The following is an 11,330-nucleotide window of genomic DNA, read 5'->3' as shown; positions in this document are numbered from 1 at the left end:
CCTCATCTAATGCAACCAGTTTGCTACCACCACCACTACCAGTCCGCCCCCAAATCTTTCAACTCGTTTCTCAACGGAAGAACGTGCTCTTCTCAAGGGAAAGCCTGGTCATTTCGATCAAAAACAATATGGGCGAACTGCACGAAGGAACGAACTTGTTACATTTGATCAGCTTAACTATTCGTAATGGGGGCGAACTGGTGGATGCGATCTTGCGATTGGGTGATTGAGATCCTGCTCTATCAACCGACAGAGCTGGATTCCCAGCTGAAGCAGTACGATAGCCTTTACAGCCAGGGATCGAGCATTGAAGGTGGGAGTATCGAGAATGGCGCCCAAGCCCCGCGCACACGTTGTCCTCTTTTCAAGCGTACTCTCAATATTCCTGCACCTCGGCCACACTAGCTATCGTATAGACTATTCCTGAGTACGGAGAGGGGTATTGTGTGTCAACCGACTTTTCCCGAGTAAGGAAATACTCAGACAGGCCGACAGACGCTTTCATCTGGAATCAAGCGTACACGCATTGGCCTCCCCGCCACCGCCCCCCTCGCTCCTTCCTTCTCGAAGAGGCGAACAGACATATAATAGCTTTTGTAATGGAAATATTCAACCAGAAGCCGTAAGGTTTATGTGTTCGCAGAGTTTAATGGTTTTGACGTATAAAATTTGTACTTACAAAAATCTCGGTGAAAACGAACCAAAAAGATCCCACTAGTGCTTCCTCGTAACGGAATAAATTTTTTTTGTAGTAGCGAATTTGGGAAAATTTTGACATAAATAAGTTGCCAAATCATTTGGCCTTTTCTGTTTAAGATATTAAGCAAAACCTCGCCCTTTGTAAATCTAATCAAATCAAATCATAGTAGAAACTCCAACACAAGATTGCCTATTACATCAAAATAAATAAGTTAGCTGAAATATTTCCTGCAATTTATTGCTGAAAATTGTCACAAATTTGGTAATAAGCCTATTTATTTCAATGCAATGTTCCTTGTGGTGCGTTTTCGTGATTTGATAAAGTTTACGGTCCAGACTGTGGTTTGTTATTTTCAACAACTGCAAGCTGGAAAGCGCCACATTTTAAGCGAGCCTTCATATTCTCAATAACGCTATCTTTAATACAAAAAAACGTATCTCCGCGGGTGAATTTTGTGATAAACATTTGTCAATTACGCGGAGATATCAACCTTAAAACGAAAACAAAAGTATAAAAAGCTATCTTAATAAATTCTTGTGAAATTTAACTTTCACTTGTCACTAGCGAACAATAAGTATATTGTATTGTTGATAAAGGACTTGAGCCCTCGAACAAAGGTCGCTGATCCGCATTCTTACCCAGTCAAACCAGTCCATAACTAACCGTTTCACCGGCAATAAGTTACCATAACACCTTGGCACAATCTTATATTTACATAACTACGCTTTAGCACTGGAGCAAGCTTAACGTACCGTAAGAGAACAAAAATATCAACATTATTTTTAAATAATTATTAATTCAAAATAGAGAAAATGGAAATTTTAATACTAGACACGATGAACTGATGTTTTGCGGTCCTGCTCTATTTTTGCTAACCTTGTACCAGAGATAAATGTTGTGCAAATCGAAGCCTCAATAAATGTATAAATAGTAAGTTAAAAGCGCCGTTAAGACAACCACAGAATATCAAATGTTGTCGCCTTAGAACCGATCTGAGACATAAACAAAAAGTAAGCTCTGTCAGAACTTATTTCAACAAGTTTTTTAAAAGAGCATTGTCTGATCAAAGCTGCTTTGTATTTCACGGTTAAGGAATCAAAGTGTCTCATAGAATAACGAGGCTTAACCGCACACAACAGTAATCTCACTGATAACGTTATCAGCTGATTCCACGATAAAATATCTACTAATTTGACTCAACTAAAAATTAGGCGTTGACCTTTCCCTCTCAATAAAGAGAAAGCAAGAAATTGCCTTCAGCAGTGCAGCTGAAATTTAATTATTTGTGCCAAAAAAGTTTCTCCTCAGTAAGGAGAGTACCATAATAATAAGATAAGAATTATCGCATTCATTCAACTTACACAAATATTTTAATTTGAACTGGAATAATTGATTGATTTAAAATTGCGAAATACGTCGCCTAATTTAGCAAGGCGGTGTGCAATACAAAAACACAATTGATTTTTTTAGATAGTTTAAATTCGGTCAGCTAAATTAACCTTAAAAACTGGACATAACATCGACAAATCTCATTCAGCGAGAACCTCAAAGAGGATTGAGGCTCACTGCAAAAATGCAATAACCGTCTAAATGCATTGCTTCCCTTCAGCTACGATCAAATAATAACAAAAATATTTTTAAGTAATATTTACAAAGGCATTGGCCTTCTGTTATTTTTAACGTATAAAATATACGACATGCAGCCGCGGAGCAACTGTCATGCCGTACAGCGGATTCACGCTTGTAAAAGTTCCGTCATGGGGGCATAACAAGATAGCTCCGCGAGGGCCCCAATCGACTAATTATTCCAGGTAGAGTCCCTCTCATTGATCAAGTATCTCAGGCTCCACGAGGCATTATCTGGCATTCATTACCACTGCATATACGCAACATTCAATAGTGCTTAACTTGCTCTGTTCCTCCATTTTTTCAGTGAACAGTTTAGCAAACGATCCAATAAGCTTAACGACTTGAGTCGCATTAATTTCGTTTTGAACCCTTTGCATTTCTAAAAGTGACGCTCCTAATCACCAACCATACAAGTAATTGTGATAAGAATGATTTTGACAAGTGTTGTTGTGTTGCCGTTCCGTGACCTTCCTCCTGTTCGCTAACAATGAACACTCAGAGTGTTTGGGGAGGGTTTAGGTTTCTCTTGGTCCACAACAGTAACTTCGGTAGGAGAATCGTCCTCCGTGTTTTCCTCATCCTTAGTATTTTCCTCATCCTTAGTATTTTCCTCATCTTCATCTTGTGCATCTGTGGTTGATTCCTCCTCGTGTCGCTTCGCTTGACTTAGCCACAGCATGCCTATCACGCGAGTGTTGTCTTCCACTTGTTTCTCCTTCCACCCATGAGCTTTGCCCTTTTCCGAAGTCAGCTCATCATATGCATGAAAAGCTCCTCCCCTACTGACTCTCAGCCTTCTTTTTAGCAAGAAAATCCTTATGGCCTTTTGAATTGTCACCGCCGCCTTAATCTCAAACTTATGCTGCTCAGGAAGAGACCTGAGGTCAGTTTCCTTTTTGCGCATGTTTGCGAATCGCTCCTCCAAACGATCCACTAACATGGCCATCTCATGTTCTTCGTGACCTTCTACACCTCCCATGGCGCGTCTTACGAGAACTTGCATAAGATCCACGAGATAGATGCGATATCCAGTTTTAAGAGGTACCTGTAATTCACCAAAGAGGTACCTGTTTGGTTTAGGAACTTGAAGCGGCGGTTCCAAAGCCGCTAGAAAATCGCTCAGTTGATTGACATGAATGTAATGTGTTGCTTTGGGATCGAACTCCTCCCAAACCTGGATAAAGGTTTCTAGATCATCGTCTGTCACACCAATCTCCTCTTGCTGTTGTGCCTCATTGAAATTTTCTAAAATAACAGCTATATACATGTTTATCATTATCAAGAAAATAATCAGAATGTAACTAACGAAGAAAAACACAGCAAGAAAGCGATTTCCACAGTTTCCATTAGGTCCGCCATTATCCATATTCGGGTCACAGTCGGGTTCAGATACCATGAGTGGATCAAGGATGGTGTTCCAACCCGCGGCTGTTCCAACCCGAAATAACAAAAGCATGGAGTTTCCAAACGTTTCAAAATTCACCACGTCCGTAATGCCGTTGCTCTTTTTGACATAACCGAACGATGACATACCAATAATGGCGTATATGAATATAATCAGGCCCAACAACATAGCAATATTGACCAGTCCGGGCAGTGATTTCACCAGAGTAAACAGCAATCGACGAACACCTTTTGCACCTTCAAAGAATCGCAGCAGTCTTCCCAGTCTAAAGACCCTGACAACTCGTAGTAAGCCTGGTGAGAAGATCATTTCCTTTTTCAATACGTCTTCGACAACGATGCCTGAAAGAAAGCCACAGAATTAAAACCTTTAAACAAGTCTGTTTTTAAGTGATGTGTAGAACACCGTCTCAGCACGTTTGACAGTTGCGATCACGATCACGTATTTCACACAACCTTCTCTGCGCCACGTACCGCAGCAACTTGGTGTGGTTTAAGCCGAACTGTTTCCTTAATTTCTGACAACGATAATCAGCCTTCGATAAATAGGGAAATTCAAAAGAGACATATAATCGTTTGTCTCATAATGTGGTCAATTCGAATGTGGATCGCGATGTTTCGACTGCATACAGCTAGTCTTCTTCAGGCGGAAAGGAAAGTTCACCCAAGGATAAGATAGAACAACTAAGTATCAAACTAGTTCGCTTCTTTTGCACACAGAGTACATTTAAGAAAACTACCATTAAAGGAACGGATATAAAAGAAGTCTAGTTTAGAATCATAAACTAATAACTTACCAACAATGGAGAAAACCACTATTACGAAATCAAATACATTCCAACCCATTTTAAAGTAATCCAGCCGCATTGCAATCAGCCTTATAACTGCCTCTATAATGAAGATCCCAGTGAAGATATAGTTCAAATATCGTAAAGGCCCGGCAAAAAAAATCGAGCTCTGGTTAAGGAGAACTCTTTCAAAGCAGAACATCACAATAAACAGTGACATATAAGATTGGAAAATAGTGATTAAGACAAGCCGAGGAAATAGCTCTCGCTCGTGAGGCCAAGCCTAACATTAGTTATGTTAAAGTTCTAGTTAGTGATGTATAAGTGGCCTTCATTTTATCAAAAATAGAAGGAGAAGAACAGACACGATTGTCCTTGTCATCCTTGCATTGTAAGACAGAACAAGCAGCCTTGACGTAACAACCAGATTTTCGCACCTTAATGACCCTAGCGTTTCCCTTAGTATGGGGCTCCGCTACATACGGAATAAAGTTTGTTGGAATGGGAACTTTAGATCCGTTTCGTTTTAGAGAAAACAAGTTGGAATATTCAACCACTGATTACGGAACTATTTTACTATAGTACTACTGCAGTGGCACTACCGCGAGGAGTGCCACGGGGTTTTGTGAGCAGAGTGCGGAATGCAGGAGAACTAAAAAAAAAAAAAAAAAAAAAAACGCTGCAAGCAAGAAAAGACGAACCCCAAATTGAACCCAGGAAACAGCGGTGGGATATGAGCACCCCAATCACGGTACCATCCCTGTTCTCTCCACTATGGCTTGATTCCTCAATAAGATACAAAGTTTTGATCGAATTAAATATATTTGTTTTCATATAAAAATTTTTTTTGGTAAAACTTTCCTAGTTGAAAGGATATTGAGCGCATCGGTGAAACTCTCCGATTGGTTGTGATGTTCCATCATCATTGTGACCATGTTGACGAGAATCACAGACATGATGAACACTTCAAATTTCTTTTGTAGGATCAAGTCGAACAGCCACGCTCGAAACTTGTTCTAAGGACAAAAGAGAGAGTTAAAAGGTGTCACAAGGAACTAAAAGGAATTTACTGATTCAAAAAACTGCGCGACAGATCTTCACTGCTTGGTTATAGAATCTTAATATAACCCATCAAATGACTATTTATCTTGCATACCACGCTGTCTAAACAATTCTGGACGTCATTCAAACTTTGTTCGAATTCGTCAGTCGAATGTTTACAGCTTCACTAGTTATTGTTAGAAATCCATCAGTACGCTAAGGACAAAGGCATTTACGATGGTTGTATCAGCTGTAAAAGTTGGAAATGTTTTCCAACCTGTGGTCTCTTGAACTGTTTCTTGGGTTTCCTGTAGTAAGTCTTCTTGAGTGTGTTCACCCAGTTTCTCTGCCCTGGTGTTAAAAACATTCCAAGTGCCCCGCTATCTTCATACTGAAACAAAAATAACACGATGAGTCTGGCCCTGCACACGCTACCACGTACGGCCCTCGAACGGGGAATTTCATGGAATATTTTGCAAAAGAAGCACGCCCGGACCGCGCGGGGCCGCACGGATCAAATGATAAAACTGCGCCAAGAAACATTTCCTTAAAAGAGAATTTTTTCTTAGGAATCAAGTGATTTCAAGAGGAGGACGAACATAAATAATATTTCTCTTAAATACTTGAGTCAACTAAATTGCCTTTTATTACACTTCAATGGAAGAAATGTAGCGGCTGTAGAAAAACTCACCTGCTGTTTGAGGCGATTAAAATTCTCAATGATGACTCCAATAAAGAGGTTCAAGATAAAAAACGAACCCATGATGATGAACACGACGTAATAGAAGTAGGCGTAGAAGCTGTTCTCATATTTTGGCTGTTGTTCTTGCTAAGCACAAAAAATAAGCACAATAATAATGATAGATGATTATTAGGATCCTCATTATCATCATCATCAGCGTTATAACATTGCTTGTTCAGCCACGAAAATTTTAAAACAAAGCTAATTTGGTTGTATAAGAAACTACATCTCAATATACTATCTAAGTTAGGGACATTTTCAATCTTGACTCTGACAGCTGAGAGGATACTATCACCTAAACATGTGCGTTTAAGCGTTCACTTTGTGATGTTTCCTGTGAGCCTAGTTACTTAGTTACAGAATCCCAAAAATGTTAAGAAAATAATTATTTAAGGTAACATGGCCAATTTGCCAAATGAAACTTGGCAGTTTTCAATTTGGAGATAATCTCGGATGTTATTCTAATGTTACCAAAAGAGTTCCAAGTAGCTCTACCCTCAGTGGAAACTGAATTCCTATGAATATCAGTGTCAGGTTTAAACAACACTGGTGTTAGATTCCTCAAACGGTGATCTGATCACATATCCCATGATTCATCAATTTCAACGATATAATCAATTGGCGAATTCAGAGATCACATTATTTCGTTAAGTTTGCCCTCGAAGAGCGAGTCAGGTGAGCGTCAGGTTTTCCTTCTAAAATTACAAATAGAATCTTTTTTAATAGAGCCACTATACTTTATATATCACTGACATGGATTGTAATACAACAGATGATGTTTTGATTCACTTACTCCAACACTATCCACAGAATCGTCCATAACTTCAAACACTCCCTCTAGGGTAGCCTGCAATAAACATAGCTTAGTGTAAATACTACTTTTATGGCTAAATCACTACGAATCTTGTGAAGTCTCAACAACTCCACTGCAGTTTGAAATGAACCCAATGCTTTACCTCCCAACAGAGAAAATGTTTCTAAAAAGTGCTTCATTAAAGTCATTTCTATAGATAAATAATTCCTGATACGTACAACTTGAAAGAGAGCCAAGAATCCTTGCAGTGAGCTATCGAAGTTGATTTTAGCGTTCCTCCAGAGCATGCCCTCTGACTCGTTACACTGCGATTTGTTCATGACCACATCTGGCGTGTACTTATCAAGGGTCTCGCTATTGAAGCATCTATAGAACTTGCCGCTGAACAACTGGTAGCCGACAATGCTGAAGATTAGCCAGAATATAAGACACACCAACATCACGTTGACGATAGCTGGGACAGCATGCACCAATGAATTGACGACAATCTAAAATCAGAACACAAACAGGACTTCCGTCATGCAAGGATCGACAAAGCTTGTCACGCTAGATGTGAAAACAAAACAAGCATTGATCCTGGTGTCACGCTATGTCACCCATAAGGTTTCGACTTAGCAACATTGACAAGCTAGAAATGTTTTTTAATAAACAAGACCTGAAGAATTACCCAATAATCTTTGCTTTTTGCTACGCTATATTTAGCGAAACCAACTACTTCTTCAAGGATAGTTTGCAAAACAACAAGAAAAAGAAACTTAATCCAACGCTAAGTTTTATAACGGAATAAAGAAATCAGTGTATGAAACATTTCGTGTGGTTCTTGCATCGTGGCAGATACGTCTTAAGACCGTAGCAATACATGCGTTACTCATGAGAAGCAAAAAGTTTCAACTTACCTTCATTCCTTCAAACCGAGATATCGCTCTGAGAGGTCTTAGGGCTCTGAGAGATCTGAATGACTGTAAATTCTTACTTCCGGTGAGACTTGCGAGGGAGATCTACCAGGTAATTAAAAAAAATAGAAAAAAAGACTTAACAAAGAGCAAGACAACCTATGTAAGTTAAACTGATTCGCAGATAATCTTATCAGTGCCGGTTACATAAAAAACCTGTAAAGACGCAGATTTTGAAAACGGCTGGTTTGACCACAAGCAAAACTCTTGAGCTAGCAATTTTTAAAATTTAGTGACGCTAACCCGACATCGCCCTTTCAAAAGATCGAAGTTCAAACATGAAGAACCAAAAAGATGCATGTCAAGCAAAATAATATTAAGAGAGGTTATTACAAGATTATCCGCGACAAGAACACTTTAAACGACTCATCATCATACTTCAGAGTATACAAGACCTACCGCTACAATGAAACTGTCCAAACAGTTCCACAGGTTGGAAAAATATCCCACGAAACCCATTCCGACGATTTTAAGAAGCATTTCAACGGTAAAGGTGACTGCGAAGATGTAGTTCATCACTTTTAACGTCTGACTCAAGACGGGGTTGTTTTTCAAATGAATGTCTTCAAACACCTGAAATAAAAGAATATTCAAGTTTTTATACGCTCTTGTGTACCACAATGAGATTTACCAATGCTTTTTTTTCAAAGCCGATCAGTCAACTACAAGGCATGACGAAGGCTATTCTGTTCTCAACCAACCAGCGCTCGAAAGCTGTATTCTCGACCAACCAGCGCTTTCGAAACAGATTAGTTGAAAAGGTTGAAACCATATAACTCTGACTATCTCAAGGAGGGATAAAGTAAAGAAAATTGAAAGGAAAAATAACTGTGAGGTAAACTAACCAGAGTTAAACTACTGATCACTATCATGGCGAGGATAAACCACTCAAAGTACTTATGCTCTACAAAAGCACAGATATTGTAACGCAATCCATGCCAACTTCTCCGAATGCAAGATTCCTTGTAGTTGTCACAGCAACCACTGTCACAGTAACAGAAAGTTGGGCAACACGGACGCACTCCACCCGAAGGAGTCGTGTCATCGGTATCTACCGTGACTATGGTGTCACGCTTCGATTCATGGCCTGGGCTGTTGGGTGGAATACGTGACTCTATGTCACCCAAACTGACATCTTTATGTGACGATCCAGCAGACATTCGCGAATTGCCATTTATCACCACGGGAGCGGAACCATTGGCGACAAGATCTCCATTACTTAGGTTGTTCTCACTAGTTTCCAGTCTATCGTCGCTTTTAACGCGGTTGACGTGGGGAAGTCTCTTGTTTGGATCGGGAAAATCCCGTATCCTCCTTGCGGCGTCTTCCAAATCAATAGCGGTGGTCAGCGAATGGCGATTTTCAATCGGCAAGGAGTTGACTTTGGTGTTGCGTGCCACAGGCTTACCTGGTGTTTCATCTGAGAAGTAAACACACACACACACAAAACATCAGTCGTCTGGCTTGGGGTGCTTTCATTCTATCACGTCTACCAAGACGGGAAAAAAAAAGTTTCTTGTCATGAAAAAAGAAAGAGAGAAGATACGAGCAGAAGTGAAGACAGAACTTACCAAAGCCGTACTTGAAGCCGTTAAAATTCTCTTGTTGCGTCTGACCGTTGGGTAATCGATTTACCATGGTCATCTCATATCCATTCTCTTGCTCTCCATTCTTAGGATTGTTGGACAATATGATTGCTGCTTCTTTTTTGCACCCGTCGTCAGCTGGGCTGACTGTTCGTGAGTGCGCATCCACATCAGTTCCCTCGCCTTCTTCATCAGGTCCAACTTTGCTCCTACTTCCCGACAGATTTTTGTTTTTCCTTCCAAGCATACGAAGAATGTTTAGTCGCCTCTTCTTTTCTTTCTCCTTTTTCTTCCTCTTCTTCTCTTCTTCTTTCCTCTTTTTTTCCTCTTCGTCTTCCGGTTCATCACCCCCCGCACTGAACGAGTTCAGCAGGAGTGCGAGAAAAAGATTTAAAATCACGAAATTGCCGATTACAAAAGCCGGCAAAATGAAAAAAATTGCCGCAGGAGAAGTAGCCTTCATGGTCCACCACAGTGGCTCAATCCATTTACCGCATAATATCCTAAAAATCACCATGAAGGAATGACCGAAATCATCAAAATTCCAGCGCGGGAGTTTACCATCCTTAAACTTTTCCGCTTTGTAATAAGACTGAAACAACTGCATTCCGACCACCGCAAACATGTACACAATAATTGCGAGGATAACAGTGATATTCCCTACAGGTCCCACACTGCTTCCTATCGTGTTCAGCAGATCTCCCATTGTTTTCCACGACTGGGCGAGCTTCAGCACTCGAAGCTGCGGAGTAAAATACAAAGAACCGGTTATCTTACAGCTTTTAAGAGGAAAATCTATCCAGGCATTGGGTACACTTGGGAAGAAAAAACCGGAAATGTTTTGGAAGAAATCTTAAAAATGAACATTGAAAACCACGATGAAGGATCCGAGGTTAGCAACTTCCCATCAGGTTACTTTTTTGGTGACAGGCTCGTGTCACCGAAAAAGGGTGCGCTTTCGACTTTAGGACTCAAGGCAAAGAGAATTTGGTGAAAAAAATAAAATAAAATAAAAAAGACTTAACTTAACAATCTAATTGCTACACATGTCAATTTCACACTTTGTACTTTTCCTGACCATCGTCTGAGTTGTTCGAAACAGGGGAACCAGACGGTAAAGTGTTCACATTTCCACTGGGCCTTTTAAAAATTTGGATTCACATGCTACGCTGCAGGAGGAGGGGGAGAGGTCTGGACTTATTAGAGACGGTAAACTCATCGAGTTACCCGCAGAATGACCAGTTGTAATGGCCAAGCTCATCTTTGAGTTCTCGGTAGTTCGGTTGTAGAACATTGAACCGACAAATCGCAAGGTCTGAGGATTGAATCCTTACAAAAAAAAAGCTAGATGTTCGCTTTTGTCCCACACTCATGAGAAGTAAAAAAAAATTCCCTCTTAAACTTTAAAATTATATAATCACATACCAATCTGAATGTCCTTAGTACGCTGAGACCTGCTCCGGTGATGGCACCAGAGTATGTCAGCACCATGTCCAAGATACTCAGAATAACAATCGTCCCGTCGAACAGATTCCAGCTATTTTTGCAGTACTCTTTTAAACCGAAAGCAATCAGTTTGAGAATCATTTCCATTATGAACACCACAGTAAACACCTAAAGAAAAAATGAGGGGTCTATGTTAGTCTTCTCATACCTTCGACAAACGTTTCGGT

At 40.1% G+C, this 11,330-nt stretch overlaps 1 protein-coding gene across 3 annotated transcripts in view; it reads right to left on the bottom strand.

The window, feature by feature from the left end:
• Window positions 1–628: 628 nt before the first annotated feature.
• LOC113681407 (sodium channel protein 1 brain) overlaps window positions 629–11,330 on the bottom strand; it is a 37,068-nt gene continuing 26,366 nt past the window's right edge. For all 3 annotated transcript variants that reach the window (XM_027198494.2, XM_089211742.1, XM_027198493.2), the window contains 12 exons: window positions 11,083–11,271; window positions 9,643–10,399; window positions 8,917–9,491; window positions 8,471–8,644; window positions 8,015–8,116; window positions 7,337–7,606; window positions 7,098–7,151; window positions 6,254–6,391; window positions 5,840–5,953; window positions 5,399–5,537; window positions 4,531–4,662; window positions 629–4,075 (listed from right to left, as the gene is read on the bottom strand). In XM_027198494.2, coding sequence (XP_027054295.2) covers window positions 2,811–4,075; window positions 4,531–4,662; window positions 5,399–5,537; window positions 5,840–5,953; window positions 6,254–6,391; window positions 7,098–7,151; window positions 7,337–7,606; window positions 8,015–8,116; window positions 8,471–8,644; window positions 8,917–9,491; window positions 9,643–10,399; window positions 11,083–11,271 — 3,909 coding nt within the window. In that variant the 3' untranslated portion in view covers window positions 629–2,810. The remainder of the gene's footprint in view (window positions 4,076–4,530; window positions 4,663–5,398; window positions 5,538–5,839; window positions 5,954–6,253; window positions 6,392–7,097; window positions 7,152–7,336; window positions 7,607–8,014; window positions 8,117–8,470; window positions 8,645–8,916; window positions 9,492–9,642; window positions 10,400–11,082; window positions 11,272–11,330) is intronic.

This window comes from Pocillopora damicornis, chromosome 7 (genome assembly GCF_964200805.1).
Source record: "Pocillopora damicornis chromosome 7, jaPocDami1.2, whole genome shotgun sequence".
NCBI lineage: Eukaryota > Metazoa > Cnidaria > Anthozoa > Scleractinia > Pocilloporidae > Pocillopora > Pocillopora damicornis.
The sequence above is the reverse complement of the archived record's forward strand: the minus strand, read 5'-3'. Positions and strand labels throughout refer to the sequence as shown.